The sequence below is a fragment of the Pristis pectinata genome, chromosome 9, assembly GCF_009764475.1.
Source record: "Pristis pectinata isolate sPriPec2 chromosome 9, sPriPec2.1.pri, whole genome shotgun sequence".
In the NCBI taxonomy this organism is placed as follows: domain Eukaryota; kingdom Metazoa; phylum Chordata; class Chondrichthyes; order Rhinopristiformes; family Pristidae; genus Pristis; species Pristis pectinata.
This window is the reverse complement of record NC_067413.1, coordinates 96551234-96562533: the sequence shown is the minus strand read 5'-3', so window position 1 is coordinate 96562533 and position 11300 is coordinate 96551234. Positions and strand designations below refer to the sequence as shown.

The 11300-nt window shown below is 40.4% G+C and overlaps 1 protein-coding gene across 1 annotated transcript in view; it reads right to left on the bottom strand.

The window, feature by feature from the left end:
• Positions 1-2735: 2735 nt before the first annotated feature.
• The window catches only part of pou6f2 (POU class 6 homeobox 2), a 473064-nt gene continuing 464499 nt past the window's right edge, over positions 2736-11300 (bottom strand). Inside the window, exon 10 of the mRNA XM_052022624.1 lies at positions 2736-3240. Coding sequence (XP_051878584.1) covers positions 2736-3240 — 505 coding nt within the window. The remainder of the gene's footprint in view (positions 3241-11300) is intronic.

Below are 11300 nucleotides of genomic sequence, written 5' to 3'. Positions count from 1 at the left end.
GTGTGTGGCTTATTAGTAATGATGCCTCTTTCTGGTGTGTTATGACCTTGAGGCCTTGAGGAACTTATGATTATGAAGATTCTCAGGGTAGCAGTTAGCACAGTCTGGATAAAATTACTTTTTTAACCCATTTCAGCTCGATGTTTCTGATTTTCATCCCTCCATTATGTCAGAGGTTGTCTCCTTTGAAGCCACATGTATGGTTTGACTTGGCCTCAGGCAGCCTATACTTCGCACCTGGTAGTTTAGTGCTCCCACAACAATAACTAGCCACAATGCTTGTCATTGGCTCTCTGTAATGCTGTATTATCGCTCAGCTTTATTCACCATTTGGCCATATAGATGATCATGAATTCACCACATAAATCTTCCACTACATTGGAATAAGCATCACTCAAAGCTCAACCATATTGGCCTTTATAGTCCAGAACTCAAGCTGTCCAATTTCAAAAACCAATTTCTTGAACAAGTGTTGAGCCATCCCTCTTAACTTGCTCACCAAATAGCTAGAAGTTGTAGTTTCCTCAATATTTTCTGCTTTATTGTCATCCACGTAACAACCCTAATGTGATGCTTTGAATCAAACATCACCTTCAGCACACATAAGTGCTAAATTTATTGAACAGACAAAAAGTAGGACATATTCAAGTTGGGGAGAATTCTCCTCGGAGTGGAATACTCACTCCTTTTTTTTGTATATCATCTTATTTGATCTCAAATCAATAGAATGGGTAATATGAAGCAGGTATCTGACAGCTTCCTACTCAGTCAGGGACTTTGCTGATTCAAAACCATTCTCATCACTTATCCATTTTGTAACATCCACTGTTGATTGTTTAATATTTGAATAAAGATGTAATGATGTAGGGAAAAAGCTAGTCAGCTTCAGGACTACTAGGTTAAAAAACATTTCACTGGGTAGAAATCTGTCGTCAGTCATTGACATAAAATGTGTAACATGGTAGAGTCTATGACTTGCGCTCTATCTCCAAAATTTAGTTCCACTGAAGTCAATCGAGAAGTGGCATGGTTGCTGCTTTATCATCACCAACTGAGGACAAGTTTCAAGGTGAACATATCTCCATAACATTTCCCAACTAATTTAAAATAACTTCTGTCCATTTACTCTCTAAGCTGCAGTGAATATTTATTTGACAACTACACTACTTCATATGAAAGCTGAAATCCTCAAATATTGACCTAAATGCAATTTATAAAGTTCAATAGGAAAGAGCAAAATAATTGCAAAATATCACTTTTCACTGGGTGTTTAATGTGGGTGATCTGTGTGAAAAACGGAACTGAAATCCATTGTTTCCAAAAAAATATATCTACTCGTGAGTTCTGATGAAGGCAAGACCTCATGCAATCAGATCTGCAATATATTTCCAATTCTTTGTGGGCCGTACTGTCTTCTACAAATTAACTTCAATAATGAATACTGAACCAGATGGGAAAAAACATTCTCCCTCCATCTTTTAAAGCTTTTGCTGAGTTAATTGATTATTTTCAGGTAATACCTTAATTTGGCCAACAAAAGAGACACTACATCTGTAATTAAATAAAGCATTTGGCAAATGTATACGTGCATTTATGTGCTTCCATTGGTGTAGGGATTTAGGGAACTGATAAATACTCAGTAATCTAAACTCTAAGAAAAACAGGAGCTGTAAATGAAATCTCATTACCAGTTACAGCCTGTGTAGTTACTGTAGCTCAGTGCCTTAGCTTATGCATTGCTCCAGTACTTATTCTGAATAAGTAAGATCAATAATGAAACAGTCCATGATGTGGTCATGACCCAATCCTAATCTCTCATTTAACCTTTATCATTTTTCTCTTAACCACAATGCTGTTGAAATTCTTTGGCTAACAGACTTTGGAAAAATTGCTTTGCACACAAAATTCACATTGATGCTGTAATTACATAGACAATTGAGGTTGTGGTACAGGAATGCTAAATAGAACTTCTTCTTGTTCGTGGCCACTTTGTAATAAAAGGAAACCCAACATTACATTACTGGCGATGTGTATAATTCCCTTTTGTATTGCACTACTAAAATAGAGTGCAATTTAAAACTCATCACACGGAAACATTGGCAGCTGCCTATTACTTAGAAATTGTTGGCACACAAACATTTCTGGTCTTACAATAGCACATAAGAAAGACGAAATGACAACGTTGTAATGGTTTCCACAGTTGCGGTACCCCAACATGACAAACAGACACAATCTGTGAGGGGAAGAAAAGTAATTCATCCAATTCTTGTAATCACAAATGTAAAAACTTTAAACACAATATACGTTCAAAACCAGTAGGCTAATAACTTGATTCTGGTGCTATTTTTTTTCTGACTTTGGTTAACAGATTAGTATTAATGCAGCACTTGGTACCTGACAATGAATGACAGGCACTACTTCAGACGTTGTTCCTCTGTGAAATACAGAGCTTTCTGTAACTCATGGAAGGTGTTTTTCTCAGTCAAATATTTTCACATATTTTACAGTACAAGAAATGTCTATTTGGTTCAGTTTCAGCCTGCTAAAAGACTGGGTGTTTTTTTTTGTTAAAACTAATTCTACTGCACAATAATGTGTTGCTTTTCTCAATAGTAAACTCAACAGACAGTCTGAAAATGTGTCAACACAGCACTTTGCATTCTTTTTCTTGCAGGAGAGGTGCAAGGACTCTTCCAAAGATGTTGCTTCTTGACTTATTGGTGGACCTTTTGTTTTTAAGAGGTTTCTTCGAAAGAGTCTGTGAGTGGTTCCATGGCCAAGCCTGTTGAGGGCTCAGGTTGTTTTAAGCGTTTAATTGTGTTTTTCAGCGCTTGCCTCTTGTTGCAGAACCAAACTCTAACCACCTCCCGATCGTAGTTCAGTTTCTCGGCGATTTCTGTCATTTCCTGGCCTGATGGGTGTGTATTCTTTTCAAAGTGGGCATTTAAGATCTCCAAGGCCTGGGGGGTGAAAGACGTCCGCCGCTTGCGTTTTTTGGAAGGTTCACTGCCGATAAACTCAGTTAGATTCTGCATTCCTGCTCGGTGGCGGGCTTCAGCCTCAGCCATCCACCGCTCAAGAACGGGCTTAATCTTCTGGGCACTTTTAGGGGTGATGTCCAGCTTTTCGAACCTGGCAGGATACAAAAGGCCAGGGTTCAGTTTGGCTGTCAGACTGCTAGCTATAGAGCTCTCTTGGGCATCCTGTGGTAGGAAAAAGTGGCTTCTCAGGATGGTGTGTCTGAGGAAAGTTGAGAAAGAAGAGTCTTACTCTGGTGCTCTGCCAGGGTGGGATTCTACTGATTGATTAACCGGCAGAGACACTTAGAATTGGCCCTGCGACATTACAGGAACACCGTTTGCCAGAAAGAATTAATTTTAAAATTAATATTTCATTGATTCACATATAATTTACATCTCTACAACAATTATCAAAATTATATTCCAGAAACATATAAACATACACATTTACACAATTTTCCCAGTTAACAATATGTCTATATTACCTGCAAAATGTGTTAACCATACACTGAATGGAAATTCAATCTGGAGAAAACCAAACACTCAAAGACAAGCAAATCACAACCCTTGTTAGTCTCCTTCAGACACTGTGCAGCACCTGGGATTCCACCCACATACTCAGGGTTACAGCAGAGAGAGGGAACTTTGCCCAGAGAAAGCACAGCTCTGAGCTCACTGCATGGACAAACATTCAGGATAGAACAGAGGAAATGGCCACTTGAGCAGCTCCATCTCAGCAACATTGCAACTGAATGTCACCCTGTCTGAGTGTATCAGAATCAGGTTTATTATCACGGACATATGTCGTGAAATTTGTTGTTTTGCAGCAACAGTATAGTGCAAGACATAAAAATTACTATAAGTTACCAAAAAAAAAGTAGTGCAAAAGAGAACAAAAGAAGATCTTTGGCTATCTTGCACAGACCACATTTAATCACATTCTATAAGATTGTAGATTCCCAAATTTTTTAAAAAGATTCATTACACTAGAGTGCATATGAAACTTTAAACTAATTCTGTTAATACAATTGTACTGGAAGACATAATTTTTCAATTATAGACTCATTTCCATGTGGTCTTAAACAATGCTGCTTTATTTCTTTTCATTAAATACTAACTGTGGAGTCTCCAAAAGTGACCATAGTCCTTTTACTCAAAACATTTTTCATGTTGGTAAGGTCTGGCAAAACAAACCTTTTTATTGACCTTTTGAATTTAGTAATGGAATTGAATTGTTTCTATACATAGTCATGCAGCTTTCCTGGGAGGCATTGAAATAATGGATAGTTTATAATCAGAGCCTTTGTTAAATGGAGGAGCTATAGAATTTTAAAAATAGACACAGAAGGAGATTGACAGAGAGCAAAGAGCTAAATATTATGTGAGCTCTGCTGTAATTATAATTGGAGATAAAATCAGAGTGAAGGGTTTCAGTAAAATGAGTTTAGATTTGAGCCCAGGAAAATTCTTATATCTCCAGTTAAAATTAATGAATGAAACTAGTTCACCCCTACAATTTTTGAACATTGCTTATTTTTATCCTGCATTGTTGCTGTACAAGGTAAGAGTTGGGAATGGAAGTAACATATTGGCATGGATAGAGGACTGGCTACTGTGACAGAAAACAGAGAGCTGGGATAAATGGGTCAGTTTCAGCTTAGCAGACTGTAGGTAGTGAAGTGCCACAGGGATGAGGGCTGGGGCTTCAACTATTTACAGTCTACATTAATAATGTAGATGTAGCTTTATTGTGGCCCAATTTTCTGACAGTAGAAAGAGAGGCGGCAAAGTAAGTTGTGAGGAGGACACAAGGAGTCTTCAAAGGGATACAGATGGGTTAAATGGGTGAAAATGTTGGCAGATTGATTATAACGTGGGGAAAAGTGAGGTGATCCACTCTGATAGGAAGAATAGAAAAGCAGGATAATATTTAAATGGAGGGGGACTACAGAATGCCGTTGTACAGGGAGATCTGTGGGCCCTCAAAAATGAAATGCAGTAAGTTAGCACGAGGGAAGAGTAAGTAATTAAGAAGGCAAATGGAATGTTGACCTTTATTACAAAAGGATGGATATAAAGGCAGGGAAATCTTGCTACAACTGTATGTGGAGTTAATGATACCGTACCTGTAGTTTTGGTCCCCTTAGTTAACAAGGAACATATCTGCATTCGAGGTGGCTCAGAAAGGATGCAGTGGATTGATTTCTGGGATGAGGGAGTTATTTTGTGAGGAAAAGTTGAGCAGGTTGAGCCGAACTGATCCTCCGGATATTTCACAGTCTCCAGCATTCCTCCTGCATTGGAGCAGGGAGAAGGAACGATGCCCAGAGCAGCACAGGTCCAAGCTCACTGCACGGACAGACATTCCGGGTGTAACAGAGAAAGCAGCTTTTGACCATTGGAGTTTAGAAAGACAAGAGGTGATTTTATCGAAATATATAAGATTCTGAGGGGCCTTCACAAAGTTGATGAAGAGAAGATGTTTCCCTTGTGGAGGAATGTACAACCATGGGGCATGGTCTCAGAAGAAGAGACCACACACTTACAACAAAGATTAGGGGGAATTTTTTCTCTCAGAGGAATGTGATTCTTTGGAATTCTCTACCTCAGAGAGCTGTGGAGGCTGAATCACTGGATATATTTAAAAAGTAGGCAGATCAAAAGGGAGTCTAGAGTTATGAGCAACAGGCAATAAAGCAGAGGTGGGGCCCAGATCAGATTAGCCATGATCTTATTCATTGGTGTTGTAGGCTTGTGGAGATATATGATCTAATCCTGCTCCTAGTTCTTATATTCTTAAGTTCCTGGTGTAGTTCATCAATGATTTCAGCAAAAACCCTGGAAAAAAGCCTAATCCATCACATAAAGATTGTGAACAGGATTCCTCTAAAGGTCCATCAATAAGGTTGTTCCAATCTCCAAAATATCTATATCTGTTCTGTTTGGTCCTGAGGTACCAATTTGTTCAGATTAATATGAAGTTCAACAATGTAAACAGCCATTATAAGCCTGACCACAAGCAAGTGAATAATAAAGTTAAATTAAAATTTAATTTAATTTAAAGTTGCGTGGATGTGAGAGGAAAGACATTACCCTGGATAATTATTGCGAACGTTTTTCATTTTATGTCAAAAAACTTGTTTTCTTTTGTTTTACTTTACATGTAGATTATAGGTCATTATTAAACTTGTTAAGGTTCTGCTTCCACTGCAGAATATTGTTAGCCAGGAGGGAAAGAATTGTATTTACATAGCACCTTTCACCACTTCTAGACCTTCCAAAAGGCCTTTACAATAATAATAAAGCACCTTTTTCAAGAGCTGTCCACACTGGAAATGAGGGAACTTAGGCAGTCACTTTTTGCATAGTAAACTTCCATAACAAGTGAAAAGATAAATTACTAGATAATTTGTTTTAGGTGTTGGTTAAGGCATAAATATTAGTGACAGAACACCCATTCTCTTCTTTGGGTAATGTTATGAGATTGTTATGACCACCCAACAGCCTTGGTTTATGAAAGATGGCATCTCTGACAGCATAACACTCCCTCCAGTGTCCCTCAGGAGTGTAAGAATCTGGGCCAGGGATGAGTCTTTAACAATGGGAAGTATTTAATGACCACTGCCTTTGTTTCAGTCAGCAGTCCCACCAGATAAAATTGACTCTACTGTAAAGAATTTAGTTTTCTGGACTTAAAATAAAACATATTCCTACTGGAAGAGGAGTACTCTTTTGATTTATATACTGCTAACATTAAAATACATGCCAAGTTATATTCTGTAATAATCAGTCAGAATATTGGATTAAATTTTTCCTATATGTTACAATTTCTTGTGATTCTAGTTTTAATTTCTTAACCTAAGAATTCGACGTCCATTTTGGAAAATTCAATAACTCATTTTAGTGATCTCTAGAATCACACATGAAGTGAAAAAACTGGTGCGTTCTAATTTCCCCATCGTCAAACCGTCAAACCATAAGAACACAGGAATAGAAGAGTGTGTTTTAGACCCTGAATCTGCCCCACCATTCATTTATATCTCAGCCGATCTGTATCTTATTTTCATTTACCTGGTTTGACTCCCAGGGCATTAAAGCTTTGATATTAAAATTCTACACCTTATGTTCAAATCCCTTTATGGTTTTGATGCTCCAATCACTGTAACTCTGTGTTCCTCAAACTCTGTTTCTTGTGTACTCCAAATATCTCACTCTTAAAATATTTGCCTAATAAATATCCATCAATCACAGTTTCAATTGAGCCTGAGCATCTTTTACAGGAGAGTGTTCTAGATGTATACCATGTGAAGAAATGCTCACCTCTGAACAGTTTAACACTACTTCTAAGATTATGCCGCCTTAACCTGGACTCCTCAGCAGAGGAAATAATTTCTCTTTATCTACCCTATCATCCTTCAGTTGAGTATTTCTGTCAACCTTGCGACAACAGCCAATGAGCTAAAGGTGGTTTGGGGTGTACCACAAAATCAATCAGAAAACAGAACTAAGGAGATGCATTGTACAGAAATGAGCCATTCAGCCCTTCACCTTCATGCCAACCTTATTGCCCATCTGCATTATTCTGACTATTATTCTGTCTATACTACTCACTGCCTCAGTGAAGCAGCCAGCATAATCAAAGACCCCACCTCGGTCATTCTCTCTTCTCCCCTCTCCCATGGGGCAGAAGATACAAAAGCCTGAACGCACGTACCACCATACTCAAGGACAGCTTCTATCACACTGTTATGACTATTGAACTGTCCCCTAGTACGATAAAATGGACTCTTGACCTCACAATCTACCTCGTTATGACCCTGCACCTTATTGTCTGCCTGCACTGTACTTCCTCTGTATCTGTAACACTTTATTCTGCATTCAGTATTGTTTTACCCTGTACTACCTCAATGCGCTGTGTAATGAATTGATCTGTACAAGCGGTATGCAAGACAAGTTTTTCACTGTACCTTGGTACAAGTGACAATAATAAACCAATACCAATTCCAATTAATCCCATTTGCCCGCATTAGGTCCATATCCTGCTTGGCCTTGCCTATTTAAGTGTCTGTCTAAATGTCTTAAGGTTTAAAGAGCAGAAAAAGCATAAATTACAATATTGCCCTCCAGTAAAATCAGGGTGTCTCTCTAGAAAATTGAGAGCATATCATGATATTACTCTGTCATTCACAGCTGGATAAGCTGCACACTTCATAAAGGACTGCTCACTGCAGTAAGCAAGAAGCAGGCCCATGGCTTAATTGACAAGATTACCCTATGATTCTGGTTGGCCATAAGCATTATAATAATATGTGGTCATACCTCAAACATCATAAAACATAACCCTGTGATATCTATCTTCTTGGGAATACAATTTCATGCAAATTGTTCTCCTAATTTAATTTTCCAAAATTTCCAGTTTGGGAGATGAAACATGGCTGAATGACATCCATGTTGATTGTTGTTAGACAGTGTGCAGGGATTGATTTAATCTGTGAAATTTAATATAAAACCTGCTGCCTGTACATTAACTTACACCTGCTCCTATCTACACATCTGCCATGGGTCTTCCCAGTTTGCCAGTGCTTGAAACCCAGCGAGAGCGGAATGGCACTGGATTTGGGCTGAAAAATCAACGTTCCCATCTCACACTAAATGCTGCAGCCTCCAAGCTGCTGACGATCAAAGGTTTTCTCAATAGGAATTGTGCTGGTCCTTTCAGTAAACTTTGAAGCAATATTTGGGAGGAGTAGTGTCATCACTTTGGAGTTCGGTTGTACCAACTTTGGACCTGCTACTTGTCTACGGCAGTTAGATCAGATATCTTTATTAGTCATATGTACATCGAAACACACACTGAAATGCATCTTTTGCGAAGAGTGTTCTGGGGGCAGCCCACAAGTGTCGCCACGCTTCTGGCGCCAACATAGCATAGCAACCCACACAGACACGGGGAGAACATACAAACTCCTTACAGACAGCAGCTGGAATTGAACCCGGGTCACTAGCGCTGTAATAGCATTACGCTAACTGCTACACTACCGTGCCTGTCTGAGTTAGCAGGTCTCCGTGAAGACTTTATGATGTAGCTTGTGAGGCAGCGCTGTAGGATCCAGAGCAGAAGCCAGATGAACAACTGCATGAGCCTAAGAACAGCACAAGGCTGCTCCAGGTCCACTTACAGCTGCGAATGAGACAGAAGTTCATGCTGGAGGTTCAGGTCTTTGAAGGTCGTATTTTGTAGGGCGTGTAAGTAGAGAGCATGAGTGTATCAGGCAGCAGCATCTCAGTGCTTCAGGCTATTATATCAGGCAATGGCATATCTTTGCAGCCTCCTCAAACAAGCCCTGCCACCTGTTGGGCCTGTGGACATATTTTGACAGAGGTTGGCAAAGTGACCATGGTCCTGTACATCAGGATCTTTCTCGGAACCTACTGGAGACAGCGCCAGGATTTCTCAGGACATACACAACTGTACGAGGCAGGGAAAAGATGCCTGGTTTGTAAGTGCTGCTGTAGGACAGAACAGGTGGTCAAGTCATGGCTCAGGTTGTCTCTCCACAGGTCCAGAGCTCAGCACCAGAAATCATGCAACTATAAGGAGACCCTGAGACTAGGCTGGAATATTTATTTATTGGCTAGTTGTTCCATTGCTGTTCAGCTGATCTGCCACCTGAGGAAGGTGTTTAGATATTTGATATTTATTAGTCACATGTACATCGAACCACACAGGGAAATGCATCTTTTTGCATTACTGAGAATGTGCTGGGGGCAGCCCGCAAGTGTCGCCATGCTTCTGGCACCAACATAGCATGCCCACAACTTCCTAACCCGTACGTCTTTGGAATGTGGGAGGAAACGGGAGCACCCGGAGGAAACCCACGCAGACACACTGGGAGAATGTACAAACCCCTTACAGACAGTGGTGGGAATTGAACCTGGGTCGCTGGCGCTGTAATAGTGTTACGCTAACCGCTACACTACCGTGCTGCGCTTGGTGTGAGCAAAATAACCAGGCAGCTGTCAAAATCCATTCCTCTTGTGGCATCTCCTTGATGTATTCAACACTCCAAGCAGAGAGCTGGCTGTCAAGGGCAAAGGATATCCACACAACATGCTTGGCCATCCCAGTGAGGACCAGAAATTATATTGAGAAGTTACTAGCACTTTGAAAATGCATTTTAGGTGCCCTCAGTATTCTGGAGGAGTTCATCAACTTGCACCGGTCAATGTTGAAAACGATAGTGACAGACAATCATTTGGTCGTGTAACATCTATGGCGGGAAAAGTGCTGCTTGACAGATGCTACTCAACCTGCTGAGTTCCTCCAGCAGATTGTGTGTTGCTCCAGATTCCAGCGTCTGCAGCCTCTGGTGTCTCTTGAGATCGATGGTGGTCTGCTGCGCGTTCCACAACTCACATCGGACAAGATAGACTCTCCTTGGACAAGCAGAAGAAGAGCATGTGGAAGAAGAAGATGCAACCCATGCTGGAGAAGCAGTGCATGAAGTTGTGTTGCCAGGATGCATTTAAAGCAATGAGACTTAGTCAGTCTCCAGAATTGCCTCCAGGTGACACTGAGATGACAACACTTCTTTGCTTCGCATCTTTTCACCGACAGAAAACCTTCCACAAGAATCCTGTGGGTAGCATCACCCAATGGCTTCATTCAAGTTAAAAGATTAAATTTAATTGCTGTAGACCTAAAAACTGAGTTTGGGTTAACAGCTATGGAAACGTAACATCCTAACATTTGTAAAACCCCCTTGTGCCACGACAAATCTTCCTCATCCACTTTGCATGACTCCTCTGTAGTGTCACCCTGTGGCTTAAGCAATAGCGGAGGCATACAGCACTGATACTTCTGTTGACGGAGATGCTCCCGTCAATGCCCTTTAGGTTTAGAGCTACAGCCTGTTTCACCTGCAGGGGAACAGACTCAGGCTTCAGTATGTTCTATCTTCTATGTATGACAAGAATAGGTGAGACCCATTGTGCTCTCTTGCAGGTAGATTGGTGAAATCCATCTCCTGCATGAGAGACATGACTTTGCTGACTTTTGCAATGATGTCTTCACCTGTGGAAAGATAGCTGTGTGAATGGAGTACTTAATGCAGCAATCAACAAGTGCATGTTAGTCCTTACAGCAGGCATAATGACAGGTGCCTTAGCTTTGCCCGTATGACTCCCCACTGACCTGCATAGACACATGGATGATAGAGAAATGGAGGGCTATGTGGGAGGGAAGGGTTAGATAGATCTTAGAGCAGGATAAAACGTTGG